Source organism: Vitis vinifera, chromosome 16 (assembly GCF_030704535.1).
Source record: "Vitis vinifera cultivar Pinot Noir 40024 chromosome 16, ASM3070453v1".
Taxonomy (NCBI): Eukaryota; Viridiplantae; Streptophyta; class Magnoliopsida; order Vitales; family Vitaceae; genus Vitis; species Vitis vinifera.
Genome location: NC_081820.1, coordinates 1762421 through 1784995, shown reverse-complemented (window position 1 = coordinate 1784995; position 22575 = coordinate 1762421). Strand labels below are relative to the sequence as shown.

The 22575-nt window shown below is 36.5% G+C and overlaps 2 protein-coding genes across 2 annotated transcripts; both read right to left on the bottom strand.

The window, feature by feature from the left end:
- Positions 1-7166: 7166 nt before the first annotated feature.
- On the bottom strand, positions 7167-8279 carry LOC104882007 (uncharacterized). Its single transcript, XM_010663886.1, has one exon. The coding sequence runs from the start codon at positions 8277-8279 to the stop codon at positions 7167-7169; it is 1113 nt and encodes a 370-aa protein (XP_010662188.1).
- A 3673-nt stretch (positions 8280-11952) lies between these two features.
- Positions 11953-16826, bottom strand: LOC100244246 (binding partner of ACD11 1). The gene is made up of 5 exons (XM_002274128.4): positions 16583-16826; positions 14459-14562; positions 14144-14219; positions 12788-12871; positions 11953-12698 (listed from the first exon to the last, which is right to left on the bottom strand). Exons 1-5 carry the CDS (start codon positions 16586-16588, stop codon positions 12135-12137), a joined length of 834 nt encoding a protein of 277 aa, XP_002274164.1. The 5' UTR covers positions 16589-16826; the 3' UTR covers positions 11953-12134.
- Between the last annotated feature and the right edge of the window lie 5749 nt (positions 16827-22575).

Below are 22575 nucleotides of genomic sequence, written 5' to 3'. Positions count from 1 at the left end.
TTCAAAAGATGATCCTCTCAACCATACAATTCTCAATAATCTCATCATGCAAATAACTAAACTTGCTCATCATAAGCCACTGCTCGTCATGTCAAGACACGCCTTGGGTTCAAACTCTTCTTCGTCAAATTGGAAAATGACGAAAAGAATAGATAACGGTATTGTACAAAGCTAGAACACATAGGTATATAAGGATGCGATAGCAAGAGGTGATAATTAATTTTAAAATATCTAAATAATTTTATCTTTAGATAAATGTTCAACAAACTATCTTTTTTAATAATATATATATATATATAAACTTTCAAATTTAATATAAATTATTTCACAATCATAATATCTTTAAAGAGTTACAAATCATTACTAATTATTAAAAATTAAGGTGTGCTTGTTTGGACTATTTTATGTTTTCGCGTTCAAAGTAAACACATTTGGATGATATTTTTGCTCAAAAAATGGAAAAAGTCAAAAAACCTCAATTTAATATTTTCAAAGTTTTCTTTATAAAAAAAATGCAAAAAAAGCCTTTTAAAAAGAAATTAATAAAATCATTGTAGACCTCACATTTCGGCTCAATGCGTTTCCCACTCGATGGCGAGTTCGATTTTTATTTGAAAAAATTGATTTTATTTATTGTTTGAAAATGACTTGGAGTCGCCACTTATTTTTGTTTTATTTTTAAAAGAGTAAATAAAATAAGAAAGAAAAATCCTAAGTGTGACTCCTTATTTAGAAAGGTGATTTACGAAAAACCGGATCGAGTTCGGAGGTCAGGTTACTTATCGGGAAGGTACGGTAAAGACCGTAGCACCCCTCTAAGTCCCTAAAGTCGGGTCTCTACTAATAAAATGAAGCAATCATGACAATTGATGAATAAATCAATGAATACCCAAAATGATCATGCACGTATGAGAGTCAGAGCATACATAGAAAATGACTAGAATGTGAGTAGATATGTACCTGGGCAACGATCCCCAATGTGCTATCAAGAAGTGAGGTTAGTGCACAATTAAGGAATAATTTCGAGCATGTCATAAAGTAGAATAAATCAGATATGAATAGCAATCAAATCAACCAATCAATCGATCATAGAATCTCATATGTCGGGCCCCCACCAAAGCTCGCTTTACTTTTGTATGAATTAATTTCGTAAATTTCATTAATTGGAATTACGGAATTTAAACTCATGTTTATTTTAAAACATTTTAAAATCATGAAAATTGTTAAAATTGCTTACCGAGAAGAAAGTGGCGGCAAAATTTTATTGAAAATGAGATCTTGGTAACCTAAAGAAAATGCTCTAAGAATGAAGAAAAATATGGAAGTTGGAATTATTTGAAGACTGGAAATTTGAAAAGTTATTTACAAGATAGAGTTTGGGAAAACTCTTTTTAAAAAAAAACAGGGGATGAGAAAAGTAGCAGGATGACACGTAGCTATGCAAGATGGTGACACTTGGCCACAGCTAGCTGCAAGAAAGGAAACGTGAGAAGAATGACAGCTCTCCAAAATGGGGGTCTACAAATATGCCCCTCTTCGGTAGAGTTCACAAGTGTAAGGAACATGAACACTAGAGTGAAAAGCAAGTGTGAATAGTGAGTGGAATGAAGTGAACTCTACCGAAGAACAAAGGAGACCCCCACAAGGACACTAGCAAAACACGAATTTGCTTAGGTTGACAGACTAACACAAAGGCTCTGATCCTAAAACAAAATGATGTCTCAAAATGCCTCTACAGCCACACTAGGGATCCAAGCTCCCTCTAAGACATCTCCAAAAATGACTTGAAAATCGATGTCCAAGATGAGTAACGGTCGAACCACCTTGGAGTACAAGAAAGAATGTGCCTGAAGGAGACTGCCTTATGTGAACTATACGAGAATGCCAAGTGTAGGGTGCCCAACAACATGATCGAAATATGCGTCACGGACTCAAAGAACTATGTCATGTGCAATGGGAAGGGAAGCCTAGAAGAGCAATGATGAAACGATAAGCATAAGGTAACAAGGTGAGGAGAACGAGAATAAGTGCAAATCCATGAAGGTGAGACGTGCAATGCCAGTGAATATGAGTGTTAGGAGCTGTGACCCTGAATGTCATACTGAAACAAAGACCTGGACGTCGAACTAACCTGATAGGAAGACTGAATGACCGATCTATATGGGTGCGGTCCCGACTCAAACTAAATGCAAACTGATGGGAAAATGGCCGATCGATATGGGTGCAGCCCCGACTCAAACTGAACTAGCATGACAAGGAGATGGTCGATCGATATAGGTGAGGCCCCAACTCAAACTGACACGATAATGACCGATCGATATAGGTGCGGTCCCAGAAACTGAACTGACATGACAAGGAGATGGTCGATTGATATAGGTGCGGCCCCGACTCAAACTGACACGATAATGACCGATCGATATAGGTGCAGTCCCAGAAACTGAACTGATAGGAAGATGGTCGATCGATATAAGTGCGGCCCCAACTCAAACTGACATGATAATGACCGATCGATATAGGTGCGGTCCCAGAAACTGAACTGATAGGAAGATGGCCGATCAATATAGGTGCGGCCCCGACTCAAACTGACACGATAATGACCGATCGATATAGGTGCGGTCCTATAAACCGAACTGACATGACAAGGAGATGGCCGATCGATATAGGTGCGGCCCCGACTCGAAAACTCAAAGTCAAACTGACAAGATGATGACCGATCGATATAGGTACGGTCCCAAAAACTGAATTGTCATGAAAAGAAGATGACTGACCTGATCAAGTGACCCAAAACCAAAGGATGACTCAGATAATGATGCAAGCAAACTCGGCCGGAGGTGATATGCCCCAGTATGACAACTCATGAGGATCGACAACTAGGTCGAAAGATAATGAAGCCTGTGAAAGGTCCAATGATCCTAGGGAAGGAGGGTATGCCCTAGTATGACAACTCGAAGGGGTCAACAACTAGATCAAAGGTGAGTGAAGCCTATGGAAGGTCCGATGATCTCGGAGAAGGAGGGTATGCCCCGATATGCAACTCTCAGGGTCGACAACTAGATCAAAAGTGAATGAAACCTGTGGAAGGTTTAATGCTCCCAGAGAGGGGGTATGCCCCAATATGCAATGATGAATAGATAGAGATGCAAAATGCCTCAAAACTACTGTACTCTGAAATATGCTCATCCATCATATAATGAAAATGTCCAACCTCAAATAGGTAATGCCAAACAGGACCATGTATCGTGACACCATGCTGACACTACAAAACTAAGTGATGAATAATAACAATAATGACGACCAGTGCTCAAAATGAAAAGAGCAAGCAAAACAACACTCAACATGCCAACTGTCAAAGTGAAAACATCGTCACTAATAAATCAACAATCTGTCAAGCCCTACTATCATGGAAGATGTTGAACCTAAAGTCCAAAAGAATGTATGAAAACACAACCAAGATGATCGAGGACTGATCTACATCTCCTCCTAATCGAGATAGGGGTGAGGTCATGTGTCACGGTGGGATGTGTAGGATAAAATAAGGTGATGATCAGGCTCTGGTAATATAGAAAGTATGAAAGCATCAAGGGTGAAATGTCTGAGTATGAAATGAAAGGTAGGGAGATATCTGAGATCACCCAAGTATGTCGAGAAGACTAAACCCGAGGTGTCGATAGCTCCAAAACCCATCGAAAGCAGCAATCACAAACAGTCAAATCTCGATATCAAAACATCCGACTATGTGGCTATGCCCCAACATGTAATGAGGACAACATGAAATAATCCAATGATCTCCATACCACTCGGTAGATGCTCCAATGTAAAGAAACAATCTAATCTCCCTCCAAAAGATGGACATGCCCCAGTGTAAAGGATCCAATAGGGTGACTATGCTCTAATGAAAAATACTCTCCATTCTAGCTATGCCCCAGTGTAAAGTAGTGTATCCAAGTCAACAAATCAATCAACCTCCACTCCTGGTGCCAAAACGGAAACATCTCAACGTAATCCATATGAATCAGAATCCCCGGGCTCCATGAATGTGAATGTGGTGGCTATGCCCCAGTATAAACCAACTGAAATGACTATGCCCCAATGAACAATCAAAGTCTATCACCAATGAGAGGGCTACGCCTCAAATAAATCGTCATCTCAAAAATCAACCATCAATGAGTAAAGTGTGTTCCAATGCAGCGTATCGAGTAGAGTGATTGTATCTCCAATAAAAACTCTCTCTGAAATGGCTATGCCCCAGTATAGGGTCATCCCACAACTCCTAATCCATCGTAATCCAAGTGAAGAAGCGAACTGACTATGCCTCAGTGCAAGGCACCATCCCGAAAGAAAACGTCATCGATGAGCGGGGTATGCCCCAGTGTAGATAACGTCGCCTCTAAAAGTCCATCACCGATAAGAGGGGTATGCCCCAGTGTAAATCATCATCTCAATTCCACATCCATCATGCTCCGAGAGATAATCACCGACCAAGCTCGAGTATTGCCCATGTGTGAGCCATCAAACACAATGTGAAGTAATGGCCTCAGGGTGGTCTTCAGACACGGGACGTAACGTAGGCCAAGGTAATAGCGTGAAAGAAACGAAAGGAAACTAGGCTCAAAAATCCCAATGATATAATCCCCATATCCCTCGTGCATGACATGCAATGCATAGAAAACGTCATGAGTCTCGGACCTAGAGGTCCCCACACGAAAAGTGATGATAAATGAATGGACACATCGAATAAGCAAGAATAAAGTGTGGATGCTGAACCCATGTCAAACATCAAACAAAATGAGAATAGAATGAGATAAGATGAAGTGGAATGAAACGGAGGGATAAAATAAAGATGAAAGGAGGCGAAGAGATAGAAAAGTGAGTGATGGTCACCCTGCATCAAAGCATGGAAAGTAGTCACATCTGAAATAGACGGAATGATGGATAGAGTAAGGATCCAGAGATACTGAAGAAAGGTCATTCGCCTCTCTCACAAAAATTGAATGAGCGACTCATACTCTCACCTAAAATATACCAAGATGGAATCTCAAAAAGAAGCTCTCATACGAACTCTCTCTAACACATGAACCCAATGAAGCAAACTAGCATGTCCATACACATGCCCAATGGAAAATAATAAAATGAACAATGCGCTATCCTTTTTTTTTTTTTTTTTTTTTTTGCATACTCTGATCAATAATGAATGATCTCCCATGAAATAGATAGCCAAAAGATCAAACCCTCTCCACATACGAATGTAACATGAATCCTCACTAACAAGACAACCTCTCAAAATAACATCTCTGAACCACTGCCCATGGGGTGAATGATAGGAAAGAATGTGACAATCCTCCATGCAGTGACGTGTGAAAAACTACCACTCAAGGTAAAACAAGGATAATGTCGAGTAATCAATGAGGAAAGGAAAAGACAGAGAACGAATATCACAAGTGGTGGTATGTGATATCGAAAAATAGTGATGAAATGATGTCCAAGTGGAAAATATCACAATGAAGAGTGAGGAATGAGACCCGAATATGTATGTCAGGTCTGGAACTCATGACGTATCCAAACATAGCATGCAAGCACTACAGGGTCCCTAACCCAGTGTAATAGGTAAATGAGGTGATGAAAGAAAAGGTTATGTGCTCGTGTGAGGCTCAAAGGGCTAGCAACGGGTAATTCTATATGTGAGGGTGATAAAGTAAATAGGCTCATGAAATGATGGTCACCCATCATTTGACCAAAACCTCGAACATCGTGTTTTCAAGATCTCACATGGCCAATACTAAAGACTGGCATCCATCCAACATAGTCATGGCGACTCCTCTGAAATCGTGTGAAAGCTCCCACTAATGCTCTATGACAACCGTCAATGTACTCTGAAAATCAACTCACTCTATCATCTCAAGCCACTCACCATCATCTCATAAAATCACCCTCTGATCATCCCGACTCTCTGAAGTCATGTGCAATGGCTCAAATCTGGATGCTCCATGACGATCCATCTGCCTCAACAACATCATCAAGCAGTCAAGCCACTCTCTCATCACGATCCATCTATCATCATGTAAAGCTCGCCTCGGGTCAAACCATCTTAGACACTACCTGGTCAGACCCATGAAATGATGGAAAGGATAGGCAATGGTATTGTAGCATGATAAGGCGAACAAGGGTAGTAAAGTCGTGTAATGGTGTCAAGGGGTGGTGTCATGTCAAGCTCAAAATGGGTAGGTCATCAAGTCCACAGAGTCAGGTGTGGATATGGATATGGTACTGCTCTAATCAGAAGGTGAAATGGGTCATAGTCTCAAATCCCCTAGGTCGATCTCCTGATCCTAGGTCAAATAGGCTCAATATCCTCCATGATAGGTCAGGCCAAAGTGATCGTGCTGTAAGTGAAAAATGTATCATATCGAAAGCATAACACGCATCAACACAAGATATGTAAAACTCACTCCCGAGAAAAATGTCACAATACTCAGATAAAATACCATATCACTAAATGAACCAACGAGTACATCATGTATGAAATGATAAAGGACTACAAACAACTGGGCTCTCAACATGAAACTAAAAACAATGACCCTAAAACCAAAAACAGGACTCAACAAAACAAAAACAACTCTGACAAACTAAAAACTGGACTCAACAAAATGGAAAATGACTCTGATGATGACCATAATCAAGATAAAGAGTGCTCTGAGCTGAACTACTACCAAGCGATGTACCCATGCCGACTGACCTAAGTCCTCATCCTGGAAGGTTCCAAAACACCATATGCCATTAGTACCCTCAATATCCAAATCAATCTACTGAAGACCAGGAGGAGGAGGAATTGCATGTGTAGAATGTGTAGGCAGGGGATTGGTGGTCACACTTGGCCTAACCAAGTCAACCACCCCTGAATCAATCAAATCCTGTATCGCATGATGGAGTGTTAAACAACGCTCAGTATCATGCCCCTGCATCTGATGATATAAGCAATGCTCATGGGAGCAGAAATGAGGAGGAATAGGATGGGGCAAAGGCCTCGGCACCAAAGGAACAATCACTCCAGCGTCTCTGAGCTTCTCAAAAGCTCTAGTCAAAGTCATGCCCAATGGAGTGAACTGTCTCGCGGGTCTCTGTGCATATGGTCTAGGTGGCGGGTGAGTAGCGGCTCTCGGATGTGGTGGTCACGGCTGCATGCTAGTCTGAGCAATATAAGGCTCCTGAGCATAATCTGGCTGATACTGATACTGCGGATGAAGGAAATGAGCCCTAACTGTAGGAAGTCTATAAAGCGAGTGATGCGCAGGCCTCCGATGCTGATAGCTAATAGCGTCAACCTCTCCAGATCTACCAAATGGCCCAATCAGCTTCTTCCCCTTACTGTCAGGGGAAGGGGTAGTATCTGTCCATAATCCTCGAGCGATGGCCTCCTCAACACTGAAAGCTGCCTGAACTAGACTCCTGAGATCCTGAAACGGGATGCCCATAAGACGTCTCGCGAATCTCGGCTGTAGGTTCCGAAGAACCATATCAATCTGATCCTGCTCCTTAGGCCGGTCTATCATACCAGCCACCTTTGTCCTCCAACGAGTGACAAAGGAAGAAATAGACTCATCTGACCTCTGCCTAGTGGCCTCCAACTCTCGTCTGGATACATCAATATCAGCGTTGAAAGCGAACTGAGTCAGGAACTCACGAGCCACGTCCTCCCAGGTGCGAAGTCTCGAAGGCTCAACTGAAGCAAACCACCTCTGAGCTACCCCACTAAGTGACATAGGGAAGAGGGCCACCAACTGCGCATCATTTATCCCATGTGCTCTCATGACCGTGCTGTATAGCCTCAAGTGGATCTTGGGACAACCAATCCCACTGTAACGCTCAATGTCTGGCATGCGAAACTTGGCGGGCAAGCTAGCCGCCGGTATGCCATCTCTGTCATCCCAAGTCAAACCTCCGTCCTGCAATCTGATCTGTCTCATCATGGACTCAAGCCTCTCAACCTTGGCCTCCTGCTTGGCCAATCGAGTATCCTCAATAGTAGGAACCAAGGGAAGCGGCACTGTGACAGTAGGCGGTGGAATGGTCTCATAATGATCTATCAGATGGAATGGAGTACCGAGTGAAACCCTAGGTGGAATAGTCTGTGCTGTCTGAGATGCATGAGGAACTGTCTCATCAATGACCATGCCAACCGGCTGGGGATCCTGGCGAGAACTCTCTATCTGATCTAAGCGTCTACTGACTTCGGCCATGAACTCCTGGATGGAAGCAAGTGTGGAAGCTAGCTCGTCTGACATCTCAACTGAACTGTCTGAACTCAGATATGAATCTGCTCTGATCAATCGTCCTCCAACTCTCCTCCAAGAATGTGACTCCAGACTCAACCGACTCCTAAACTGACTCCCTACATTGCAAACAAGATGGATGAAGGACACAAGATAAAACTCTAAAAGACGACAATACAACATACAAGCACATGGTCCTGAGGTGGCAATCAGAAATCTGGATATATGACGAGAACTCTGGAGTCATAAAGATATCCACTGCGAGATGGCTACAAATGTCACCAGAGAATTCTCATCAATAATCCGAGATAAAAGAGGTGCGAAAAACACACTATCACGAGATCGGTACTCCATCAATAAACATATATCTTTAACTCAACTTTCAACCCGAGCTCTATAAGAGAAAAAATGATAGGGTGATCAAGGCGAATCTCTCGAAAAAAGTGTGGATGTGAAAATGCGCCTTTCACCTTTCCGTAGTGAAAATATGAGCATCGGGTTGAAAATTGAATCAAGTATCAAACAACTGATGAGGTACTGAGCCCGTGATAAGCATACAGTGTAAAAAAATGATCAATGAACATATCCCAAAGCATCGAGTGAGTGATAACAAAGTGAAGGGGTGTGTCAAGCCAAGAAATGAGAACGAAAACCCTAGGGAGAAAACATGTTAAACTTGTAAAGTAAAAAGCATAATCTAAAGCGACGAGACGAAAGGCGATCCAACCAATACTCAAACTCATACCGATCTCCGAGCACTCTCAACTGGAGACTAAAAAGAGGGAATACTGGATCCAAACTGTAACTAAAGAGGTTATGAAGGCCCTCAAATGCACCCACGTGTAGGGAGGGAGTCCTAATCGAATGATCTACGGCTCAACCTACAAGGTCAAGGTGGCTCTACATGGATATGGGTGGACTTTAAAGATCCCTAGCAGAAGCGATCATACCCTCCGGCAGTATGCAACCCTTTGCACGCCTTCGAAGAGACGGGGCGCTTCCATGTAAGGTGGTTATCACCTCCACACATGCACTACCTCGACATCCGAGGGGGTTTCCTATGGTAAAACCTCTCAAAACTCTCAACGCTCAATAGTCAACTAGAGTGCACAGTGATCGATGTGGGTGCATCCGAAACCCTAAGAAGCTAAAGCAGAAGATGAAACACACTGGTTGCACAAATATCCATGAAACCTAGCTCAGGGCTATACAGGTTTTCAATGATCGGACTCCAATCAACAACAATGTGTCGCTCGCCTCCAGAATGCTCCCAAACATCGGTATAGCCCGTCGCTAGACCCTACTCCTAACCTCTATCTCGATCGGAGTACAAGCACACACAAGGTCTCACACTTGCAAAAGCGAGAACCAGAATGAAGGAAATGACCGAGACTAGAGAGTGGGAGACAAGGGGATAGATGTGCGACCCACACAGACAAGCGGCACGCAATCACGCAAAGGAAAGTAGTCATGCAACACACAATCAAACAAATCTCAGATATATCATCAATGTACACACACAAGATAAGCGAGAATACGACAATCGGATGGATAGTGATACAAAGACAACACGCTCAAAGATGATCAAAATAATATACCGACAAGTGGATCAGCATGTCGAGTCGAATGATGTACAGTAGTGAGTGTATGCATGTGAAGTGATCAGAACAATCATGACAAAAGCAAAGCAATAAGATCAATCATCAATAATCCAGCATGTCAATGTCTCAAACGAATATATCAATGAAACACAGAAGAAATCATGGCATCGGAATCCTCAATCAAGATAAATCAATCGACATGTCAAAGTCTCAAGTGGATATAAAATCCAAGCATGCATCAAATATCCTCAATGTGCAATCAAGAGATGAGTACCCACTGATTGACTCACCAAACGCCACATTTGCTTCACTTTAAGTTCAAGCTTGACCCTCAATCATTCTTCCTTGGGCCCACCATTGCATACTTCTAGTTACATGGCCACCTTTGGCATGCAACTTTTCTTTTTTTTAAGCCACGTGTCATCTTGCTACTTTCCTCATCCCCTGTTTTTTTTTTAAAAAGAGTTTTCCCAAACTCTATCTTGTAAATAACTTTTCAAATTTCCGGTCTTCAAATAATTCCAACTTCCATATTTTTCTTCATCCTTAGAGCATTTTCTTTATGTTACCAATATCTCATTTTCAATAAAATTTTGCCGCTATTTTCTTCTCGGTAAGCAATTTTCATGATTTTAAAATCTTTTAAAATAAACATGAATTTAAATTCCATAATTCCAATTAATGGAATTTACAAAATTAATTCATACAAAAGTACAGCGGGCTTTGGTGGGGGCCCGACATATGGGATTCTATGATCGATTGATTGGTTGATTTGATTGATATTCATATCTGATTTATTCTACTCTATGACATGCTCGGAATTATTCCTTAATTGTGCACTAACCTCACTTCTTGATAGCACATTGAGGATCGTTGCCCAGGTACATATCTACTCACATTCTAGTCATTTTCTGTGCATGCTCTGACTCTCATACGTGCATGATCATTTTGGGTATTCATTGATTTGTTCATCAATTGTCATGATTGCTTCATTTTATTAGTAGAGACCCGACTTTAGAGACTTAGAGGGGTGCTACGGTCTTTACCGTACCTTCCCGATAAGTAACCTGACCCCTGTACCCGATCCGGTTTTTCGTAAATCACCTTTTCCAAATAAGGAGTCATACTTAGGGTTTTTCTTTCTTATTTTGTTTACCCTTTTAAAAATAAAACAAAAATAAGTGGCGACTCCAAGTCATTTTTAAACAATAAATAAAATCAATTTTTTCAAATAAAAATCGAACTCGCCACCGAGTGGGAAACGCATTGAGCCGAAATGCGGGGTCTACAATCATATATAAGGAATATAAATATTATTGCTTAAAAATATTTTTTTTAAAAAAGATAATCAACCAATACAATATAATATTAATGTATAAAAAATAGAATATAAATTATTATTATAATTGTTGTTACATAATATCACATTCTCTATATTATAAAAGAAGTCATATTATCTATTATGATAATAGATCTAGTGGCATATAAATTATATAAAATTCACAATTTTTTTAAAACCTCAAAAAAAAATTACAAATTTTATTTTAAAAAACAAAACAAAACAATTTTCACTTTTCTTAAAATTGAAAAAAAAAAACAAAAAATGAGAATAGAAAATGAAAACTAAAAAACATTTCTCAAACTGAACACAATCTAAAAATTAAAATTAATTTTCAAGCATTAAGCTATTGATATTCTACTTCTCTAAAATTATCATAATAAATTTTAATTTATATATTAATATAATAAAATATTATTGATAATATATTTGATATATCTATCTATAAACATACCAACTTAATTCCTTAATACAAAAATAATTATTAAAATGAGATTTTAAATTTTGTATTAAAAGAACACTGACTTAAAGATTATATTACCAATAAATTTTAATTTTAATAAATTTTGTATTGTGATGATGATACCACTAAATTATGAAAGCAACATTATAACATCATGCATATACACCCTCACAATGCATCACATGTTTACGTACTACCATATATAAAAGCGTGATAAAAATACAAGATTCTCAATAAACACGAAAGAGATTAACAAAAGATGAATTTAGCACTACATAAATCTAAATCAAAGGAATTGAATAAAACAGAATCATCAAATTTGAAGTCATGTATAGCAGCCATTTTCAACAGTTTATATGTCAAACTATTCTACATTTCCCACATTCATGCGGAAGAAAAAGAGCAGGCAATCTGAAGAGGATAAAGATCCAATCCTCTCTCATTTACACAAGAGTTTTAGGAAGTTAAAGGATCAAACCTTGAGCCGGGGCTGGCTTGGAAGGCTGCTCACTCGTAGCAGCTTTCGGGGATTCCGACTCGTGAATCTGAGAATAGCCTTGCCCCACGTTTCTTCCTTGTTCCTCCTCAGCCACCTTCTCCTTTGCCTTTTGCCCAACTTCTCCTGCTGCCTTGGCGACTTTGTTGAAGGCTCCGGTGACCCATGAAGCACCGGTCAAGACGTAACGGTTTTTCATGATGGCTGAACCAGCATTGCTAACTGTCTGCTCAGCAGCTGCGAAGGCAGTCTTGGTTTTTTCAGAAACCTGGAACTTCTGGTCCATTTCCCCAACTTTGTCTTTCACCAGGGTTGTGCCCATGCTGATTTTGTCGGTGAGGCCGATTTTTTGATCCAGAGATACGACTTTTGCCGAGGCAGTGGAGGTGAATTGGTGCCTCTCATCGAAGGACTTTGCCTTGTTGAGTGCGTCTTTCCCCAGAATGAAGCCCTTGGCTAGCATACCACTGACAACGTCCTCAGCCTTTTGGAGGGGGGATTCACCAGCCCCCACATTTGTGTTCTCTGTTGCCTGAGGAGATTAAGCAGTTTGATCATAAAACTGATATCAATTTGGCCTCTGAGATTGCAAAGAATGAGCGTCATAGATAAGATTCTCACCCTAGGCTGTACAGAAGCAGCAGCTGGAAGCTTGTAATCAGGTGCCGGCGCTATTATAACAGACATATCAACAATTGTTGCTCCCTAGAAAGCACAGAAATACAGAATGGCTTCATTATAGGGGAGAAAGGATTGAAATGGAGAAACAACATCAGGATAAGAACAACCAGGGATGGGAATCATGGGATTTAGAAAAATTGAAATGGAGAAATAACATCAGGATAAGAAGAACCAGGGATGGGAATCATGGGATTTAGAAAACTTGACCTCTTGAACTAAAGCAGGGTACAGTGAGATTTAATGAGGATAAAAATAGATGCAGAGGACATCAGATCAGCTGGGATTACAGTAATCAGAGACTGACCATCAAAAAACCATCAAAAAAGAGACAACCCACCTACCATGAAAAAGGAATTGAAAGTACAGCATAATATTTCAAAATAAGGAATTTGATGCTACTTGGATGGTAAATGGAAATTCATACTTTTCCAGTACCCTGTAATACAAATTTTTGTGTCTACTAAATGATCAGAAAGAAAGTCATTCAACAAGCCCAGACCAGAACTCTTCAGACAAGGGCATTGGTGAAGAGATCATCATCCAGTCTTTAGAGATACAACTTCTTTGATATTGAAAATGACCGATTGACGAAAAAGAAAAGGGACCAGTCATGGGTAAAACTCACAGAATAAAGGTAACTAGGGCTATTTAAAGGCATTTAGAATTGACACCTAAACAAAAGTAAATGAAGTATCAACCATTAAACCAGTTGTGAAATTGGGTTCCTCAGGATCAAAACAAAGCAAGAATGCTTGTCTAGTACAACTGTGAACCTCCATTAGAAACCTCACAGTTAGTAGTTCCAGGTGGTGACCACCAAAGTGAAAATAAAGTTTGGTATAATGCCTATTGTACTAGTACAACAATGGCTATCAAATTGGACATATGGGAATATGTAAAAGTTTAGTCAGTTTGGATACACTTTCTGTTTTTTATTTTTACAACAAAAAACTTCTATATAAAAATAGAGCATTTTGTACAAAAAAAAATATAGATTTTACCTATGTCCATAAAAATAACCTTCAAAAATTTTTAAATTTGAGGTCTTAAAATTATTTTCATACCTCAATTTTTTAAAACAGTTTTTAAAATCTTTACTTATTCAATATAAAACCTTTTAAGAGATCTTGAATCTTATATAAAATTTATTAATTTAATCTAATTTTAAAAATGAAAAAAGGAAGTTTATCCAAACAGGCACTTAGTTATAGAAAAGTCAAAGTGAAAAGTTAGCAAGTTCAATAACAGAAAGTAAAACAATGGAATAAGTTAAAAGATCTTGAGAAGTGAATGCACCGAAAGAAGAACTGCAGTCTCTGCCCCTTGGGTATCCTTGAAGGTAACATATGCAACTTGAGACCGTTCATTCTCACTGGGAAGAAAGAAGGAATAAACTACATGAGAAGCTTGATCCATAATCCAGCACTACTTTGACTGGTTTCAAAGAAGATGGAGGAAAAGAAAATTAAAATCATAAGCTACTTAGAGCAGAAAAAAGCTGCCATAAGTTTCAAAGTTTCATTCCTCTTCCTCACCAACTTCCATCCAACCAAACAGAGTATAAAGAGTGAAATAAATCAAATAACATCAAAGTTACTTAAAACAACAAACCTTTGCATTTCCACATATTCAATTTCACCAGAAAAGGAGAAGAACTCCTTTATATCTTGTTCAGATGCACCTAAGGAGACATTGCTGACTTTCACCGTGCTTATCTGTAATCAACAAGAACAATGCACAAGATGGAAAGCATGCTTGTATAATTAGAAAGTGCATAATACCACATAGGAGTTTCATACATACACACATATATAATCACAAGTAGAAGGTAATTATTTTACATCACAGTAGAGATGGATGTGTACATAGTCTGTGGCTGGTTTAAAGACATAGGAGTTGAGTGGTTTTTTATGTCAGTTTTGTTCTATACATTGACTCTTCATGATAAAGCCATTAGGCCCACTACGGTAAGAAAAGAGAGTTTCCCACATGCACAGGCAACGAGTTTTCCATGTGGATGGGACTTTTTTATTTGTAGACATGTTTTTATCCTCTTTTACAATCCCTTTATTTTGAATTACAGACCTCACACAATCACACATTCATTTGACATTAATTAAAAAACCTGATCTGTTTCATAATTTTCCTAATTAATCACACTAAGAAACAAAGAAACTCACACGCTTTAAACAAGTGTTTCAAAGTTGCCAATTGTCATTGAATGTGAATAGAGGATTCTTCAACTTTTTTAGCCCTTTTATTCTATCTTATATGATATAGATGACCACTAGACATGCCACATCATCAAAGTAAAACGTCAATCAATCAACTAGTTCTTTTTTTGAGGCACCATGGCAGAACTTATCTAGATGCAGAAGATCTAATATAAATATGCAAAACCAACATATGTTTTAGGGATTATTTTCTTCATGGAAATAAGAACTACTCTCTATTTCCAAGAACTGGAAGAATGAATACAACATAGGATATGCATTTGGTAGTAAATTTTGAAACCGTTTTTGGAGATATTTTAAAATCCAGTCAATTTTAGGAAATGTTAAAGCTTTTTTTTTCTTTTTTCTTTTCATGTTTTCAAATATGTATACACTTTAGAAATTAAAAGTACTCCAAAATGAACAAGATCATTGTTTTCATTTTTGAAAATGAAAACATTCCTAAGAAAATCATTTTCAAGCTCTATATGAAAGACCGAAGCCCAAGTCCATGAAATCACTAATCTTGTGGCAGATGAATCAAAGAAGGGATTTCACACAAGTCCATGATTTGAGATCTTTCATGCAAATTCACAATCCCAGACCTTTCTACTGAATCTAATATCTTTTAAGTAAGGGGTCCATCTAAACCATTTCAAGCTCATTAATCCAGTTATACATTATTCAATTTCATTCATTGACTCAACCATTTTATTCTGTTTATTTTTGTGATTGCAAAATCCAAATTCACAAACAAACCGAAGAAGAATGGAAGCAGTCATCTGCTGCTATGAAGCAGATATATGAACAATCGCACACAAAATTGTCAACTATCAAGGCAACACAAAAACCACTCACGATCTGAAGTAACTAATTGGAGCACATTTGACCGTCTATAATCATATCCAATAAAGATTCAACACAAGACATAATCAACCATCAATTTGGCTACTTGGATACCAGAGGAAAATAACAGAAACAAAAAATAAAAATCAAGAAAAATCTCATTCAACCTCGATTTCCTGAACAAAAATAATACTCATCACCAGAAGCAATCAATCTGAGCACATACAACTTCCAAATCACATTCAATAGGTATTCAACAAAAACACGAATCCACTTTCAACAACCCTCCCTTTGGCTGCTCAGAAAACAATAGAGAACAAAATCTTCAAAATAATCTCATTCAACTTCATTTACCTATCATTCCCCCATATTTTCTCAGCAACCAAACAGATTCAACAAACAACACAAAGCAAAAACTACTCAAGATCCGAAGCCATTAATCTGAGCACATGCAACACACTTCAAATCAAATCAAATCAAATCAATTAAAGATTCAACAAAAACACGAATCCAATTCCAATAACCTCAGTCTGGCTGCCAGGAAACCAGAAGAGAACAGTAGAAAACAAAATTTTCAAAAAGAACTCCGATTTCCCTTCATTTCCTCCAGATTTTCCTAGCAACCAAACAAATTATAGAAAACAGAGGAAAATTAAGAAGAGATTTGGAGACTAACCGCCATGAGTAGAGCTTCGAAGATCAATTGGGAACTCAGAAAATTTCGGTTCGTGAAGAATTTCTCAATGGAAAATGTCAAGATTTAATGATGTATAGAAGAAATCAGCACTCGATTCTCTCCATCTCATTACCCTCCGGTTTGCACACGAAGCCACGTGTCTCTTTCTGATTGGATGAGGTGAAATTCTCCCCTTTTTTTCCTTATAAAAACATGCCTCAAATGAAATTTAATATCCACATGATGTAACAAATGTTAACAGGTGGTATTAGAATAATTCAATAGGTACGACTAGAGAATAAAAATCTTCTTTTTCTATATTTATCAAAAAGGCAACGTGTCGTATACATTTTTGGATCTCATTATTTATACTTATATTCTTATTTATTTGTATCTTCTACTTTAAATTCATTTGTTTATATTCTTATTTAATGAAAAATCTTAAAATAAAAAAATATTTTTGTTTTGAAAAAATGTAATTATATAAAAGATAAATACAAAAATATGATATTTTCATCATTTTTTTATTTTAACACTGAACTCATCTTTTTAAAAGAGGAATTCTATTTGAAATTGAAAAGTATCTTAATTTTAAAATTATTTTTTATATTAGGATTTTTTTTTAAAATATATTAGTCTAAGCATAAAACCCCCTTTAAAGGCTCAAATTTCATCATATATACTGAACGATCAAAATTTGATACATTACGATACCATTTTTAGATACATTGAGGTATGATTGTCTTCTAGGGTTTTTTCTTAGAGCTTGAGACCATATATAATAAGATTTCATTGATTGTCTTCTAGGGTTTTTTCTTTGTGATCTTGTTTCTCAATCTTTTGAACTCAATCTAAGTAATATATTAAATTAATATTATTTCTCCTGAATTAACAAATTTAGTCTTTTTTTTTTTTTTTTTGAGAAAAAATTTACTTGAGGGGGGAGATTTAATTCCTCTTTCCATCTAAAAAAAATCAATGATCAATGTTGAAAATGGATATCAATTAATTGAACTAGAAATAAAACTAATTCACTCCCAAGTAATGTAAAATTAAAGGAACAAATATTTTTATTATCAAATTATGATATCTTACATCAAATAGGGGAACAAATTAATTGTGATATCAAATTTATGAGGATAAATATGTTAATTTGATGATTTAGAATATATTTCACCTTAATAGTTAAAATAAAAATTAATTAATAAGTTTTTAGTCAATAATTTAACTATAATTTAACTTAAAGTCATTAAGTAATAAGTATTAAGTTTTACCTAATACCCCTTTACACATAAACTTTTTTTATTTATTTATTTGACTTTTTTGAAAAGGAAATGTCAATATCATAGAAGTCTTATAAAGCATTAAATAGTTTTCTATTATATAAGTCAAAATATAACTTATTCGAAAAGTAATGTTTTCATGACTTTCATATTAAGTCTTTTTTCTTTTTAGTTTAATGAACCAAAATCAATATATAAAACTCACATTGTGATATTGTGATAAAGATCACCTTATATAGATTGTTTATAATGTTAAAGTAATTTTGGCAATACCTTGTGTTGGCAGATCGGAGTGTTGGTCGCGTCCATCAACTCCTCTTGTGTTCGTCGTGGGCGCTTGGATGAATACACTATAAGGTTAGGGTATGCGTCTTTCCTACAAGCAATTGCTTTTAGGAGAGTTGGTAGCGCCTGAAGTGCTACAAGAATTGTTAGGAATATTAGGCTAATCCAACCTATGGTAATTACCCTAGAGGGGGGAGGGTGAATAGGGTGATAGTTTCTTTTCGCAAATTTAAACTATCTGAATGAAAATACAATTATATGCAAGTATATAATAAGCAATATAAATACAATTGCATATAAATTAAAAGAGTAGGGAAGAGAGAATGCAAACACAAGAGTTTATAGTGGTTCGGCGCAACCCGGCCTACATCCACTCTCCTCTAGCTTCAATCTCAAGCTTGAGGTTCTACTAATTCAAGGCTTCCAAATCAAGCCTTCAAGCAATACAATTGGATTATGGTTCCAATTCACCCTCTTGGACTTTTAGATCTAAGCACCCTTTACACTTCTCAAGAGATACCATACTCTTGAGAAACTTCCTCTCAAAGGTTTACAAATAAAATGATCTCACAAAAATCCTAATACAAGAACTTTAAGCTCAAATGATACAAGAAAACTATGATTGAAATGTGCACTAAGGATATGCAAGTTTTAGAACAATGGTGCACTTAAAAACACTCTTTCAACGCTCAAATATAATCAAGAAAGGTTTAGGAAGGTTAAGCTTTTTAAACAATGAAGATTGGAGCCTTTTTATAGAAGAGAAAAGCTAAACTAGTTGTTTGGGGGTTCGACCGGTTGAGCTAGGAATCGACCGGTTGACTAGCCGTTAGCATTAAATGCTTGGCAGGTGACCATTGGGCCTCAACCAAACCTTGACCGAACCTCAACAAGTTGAGGTTCAACCTTGACCGATTGAACAACCGTTTTAAAAGAAAGAAAAAGTTTTTTTTGCACCCTCGATCGGTTGAGCTAGGGGTCTACCCGGGCCTCGACCGGTTGAGCTGTGGGTCAACTCAGACCTCGACCGGTTGAGTTGGGGTCGTCCCAGACCTCGACCGGTTGAGTTTGCGGTCGATCGGTTCCTCACCCGCTTCAACCAATTGAGCCGTTTTTTGGCTTAACAACCAACTTTTTCAACTTAAAACATTTTAAAACAAGTTGGAAAGACATTTAACATAAGGCTTTAGTTGAAAACATAAAATCATCCAATTCTTAAAATATTTAAAACAAAATAACTCTTGGATGATTTTGGTGCATAAGTAAATAATGTAATGCATGAAAATCCTAGTACACCAACAACCTTATAAAGAGATCTTATGAAGCTTGGGTCTTGAAAAACACTTCTCTTTGAGGTGGTATTCTTCTTCATGATTTCTCCTTGACTTGATTTGTCTTTGTGATCCACTTTGGAAATCGTCTTGCTTAATCACACTTGAAATATAGTCATTAGTTCTAAATATTGTTTTGTTATCATAAAAATCAAGATTAACCAAACCTTGGTTTCACACCTTGTATCGCTTGAATCAGTATCAACATTTTGTATATTCTCTCTCCTTACTCTCTCACACTTGATGTTTATACAAAAATGGTAGGAAACCTCACAAACTTAGGATGAGTGGAGAGATGGACCACGAGCCCTTTTATATCATTTCAAGTGACCTTCCATCAAGAATCACAAATGAATACTTCCATCTACATACATGAATCCTCGTTTTTTAATTTCATATAACATTTATGGTATATGAAAACTTTAATGTAAGCACATGACTTTAGTCATTGTAACTTATATTCTTTTATATACCATATACATTTAATTTTCCCACACACATGAGATATATAGTACGGGAAATGTAAATACATTACGTTCAGTCATGATCACTAATAAGGGTCTCCAAAAAGCCCGTGGCCCGCGGCCCGCTTTCGGCCAGGCCCAAGCCCGTTTATGGGCGGGCCGGGCCACAGGCCTAATTTTAGGGTCGGCGGGCCGGCCCGACCCGGCTCGTAGGCCCGCCCCTTTAAAAAAAAACTACAAAAATAAAAAGTATTAAAAAAAATATACTTTATTTTTATATATATATAACTAACTCATTTAATAAGCACAAAAGGAATGTAGCTCAGTTGGTTAGAGCCTTGAAATTTAAGCTTGAGGGGAGGGGTTCAAATCCCCCCCTCCTTTCCTTTATTTAAAAGCCATTTTGGCTTATTTAAAAAAGCCAGCGGCCCGGCCGCGGGCCTAGCATTTTAGCATGGCCCGGCCCGACCCGCCCGTTGGAGACCCTTAATCACTAATTCCAACATAGACTTGATCGTAAACTTGAGCATCTATGATAAACATGTTATTTAAAGATATCTTAGGTTATAAGTAAGGATTATTTTAATTCCATGTATAAACTCTTCCTTGACACGTGGATAGTATCATTAATAGTCTTGTCATCTATTTAATAAAATATGTAACATAATTTTCTACAAAATCAAAAACATTTTTATCATACCATATAATAATAATAAAAAAAATTTGGTGTATATTGACACATCCATTGATCTCACTTATGATTTATTTATTTATCTATTTATTTATTAAATATTAAACCACATGAAAACTTATTAAAAAATGTTTTGGAATCCCATGTTCTTGGCTATATATTTTTTTCTTTATTTTCATGTGATAAGATATTAAATCCCATAAATTCTTAATTAAATTATTTTTTATTATCATGTATAAATAATAATTATTATTCATGTGGATTTGGAGATCTAAAATATGGAAGAAAAAAAATACAAAATCGTTAAACAACATAATTCACTAGGCACAAATTAATTCAATTTACGGGATTTATATAATTAAAAAACAACAAAAAAAAATAGAATTTATATAAGAAGAATTTTTTTTTTCCATATTAAATTTTTTTAAAAGACAAATTCTTTAAACAAAATTACACAAATAGGTATGGAAGCACTTAATATGCCTAAAAAAGAGTTTTTTTACTTTTCAAAAGTGGATCCAAACAATGTCTTATATTTCTTTTACAATTATTTGTAGGCTATATTAGTAAGTTATCAAAATAATAACAAAAGAGATGGTGATTTTATTTTATTTTTCATTTTTTTTTATAAATAATTTGGTGTTGTATAAAAGCACTTTTTTTTTTGAAATATTTGGGTCATCTTCCATTCCAAGATCCATTGAATTGTAGAAATCAACCAATTTGTTAGTTAGGGTTAGTGATGTAAGGTGGCTACCAAACCAAACAAACCCTAGGTCAGTTCCAAGTCCAAATTGTTGGTTAGCCGGGTTGACATAAGCCTTCTCTCTTCCTACCCCTCTGAAAATTTGGTGCTTTGTCTGTTATATGATTTCATCTCTCTCTCTCTCTCTCTCTCTCTCTCTCTCTCTCATGCTAAAATGAGACTGGTAGTCTCTCCATTTTTCATTGCTTCGAATTACTTTCAAATATGTCCAAAATCCACACCAATAAATTCTTGTGAAAGAAACTACAAAAATTTGCCTTAACCTTTTTTTTCACTAAACATAAAAAAAAATGATTTTTTTTTTATTTAAAAGTTTTCTTTTAAAAACATATTCTTTCGATCTTTATATATTTCGACCTTTATATATGTGGATAGTTTCAACTCTCAAAAATTGTTTATTCTCTCTTTTTTGTTTTATCAGGTTAAGATGATACTATTTAGAAACCCGATTCCAACAATTTATATTATATTTATTTGGTAATAAATTTATGTAAATACATCATTTATAGGAACAAGGAAAAAAAAAAAGGAAAATATTCATTTTTCTTATATTTTTTTTTCAATTATTATTTTTGAGAAAAAATTTAATTATATTTAAAGTTTAATAATTGTAATTTAGCATTTTTCTAATAAAAATATACCATGATATACCTAAAAGCACCACTTCCCAATAATTTGGTCCATTTTTTCAATGAGTATAAACCAACATCATTGATTTAAACAACTAGATCTTTGGAAAACTGCAATATCTTTTTAAAGAAAATTTATGTATTGTACCCACATATGTCGTATCTACAAAACTTCAATAAAAAGATATTTGAAGATGGATTATTATTATTAAATTTTGTCATCAAAATCGAACTTCAAACAACTCATAATTAATGAAAAGGCATAGAAGTCACATGCTTACACTACATTGTTCCATAACTTAACCCAAGAACAATATTGATGAACAATATTGATGTTTGGATCTAACAACATATTTGTTGATATTAAATTGACATATAAATAAAATGCCTTCAATATTACACAAAATTATGATAATATTATTAAGATGGTGTTTGATTGTGATTTCTGGGAATGTGTTTTGCTTTTGTAACAGTTGAATGATAAAAAATTTTAAATATTAAAAATATTAGAAACGTTTTCTAAAATCATTATCAAATAGACTTT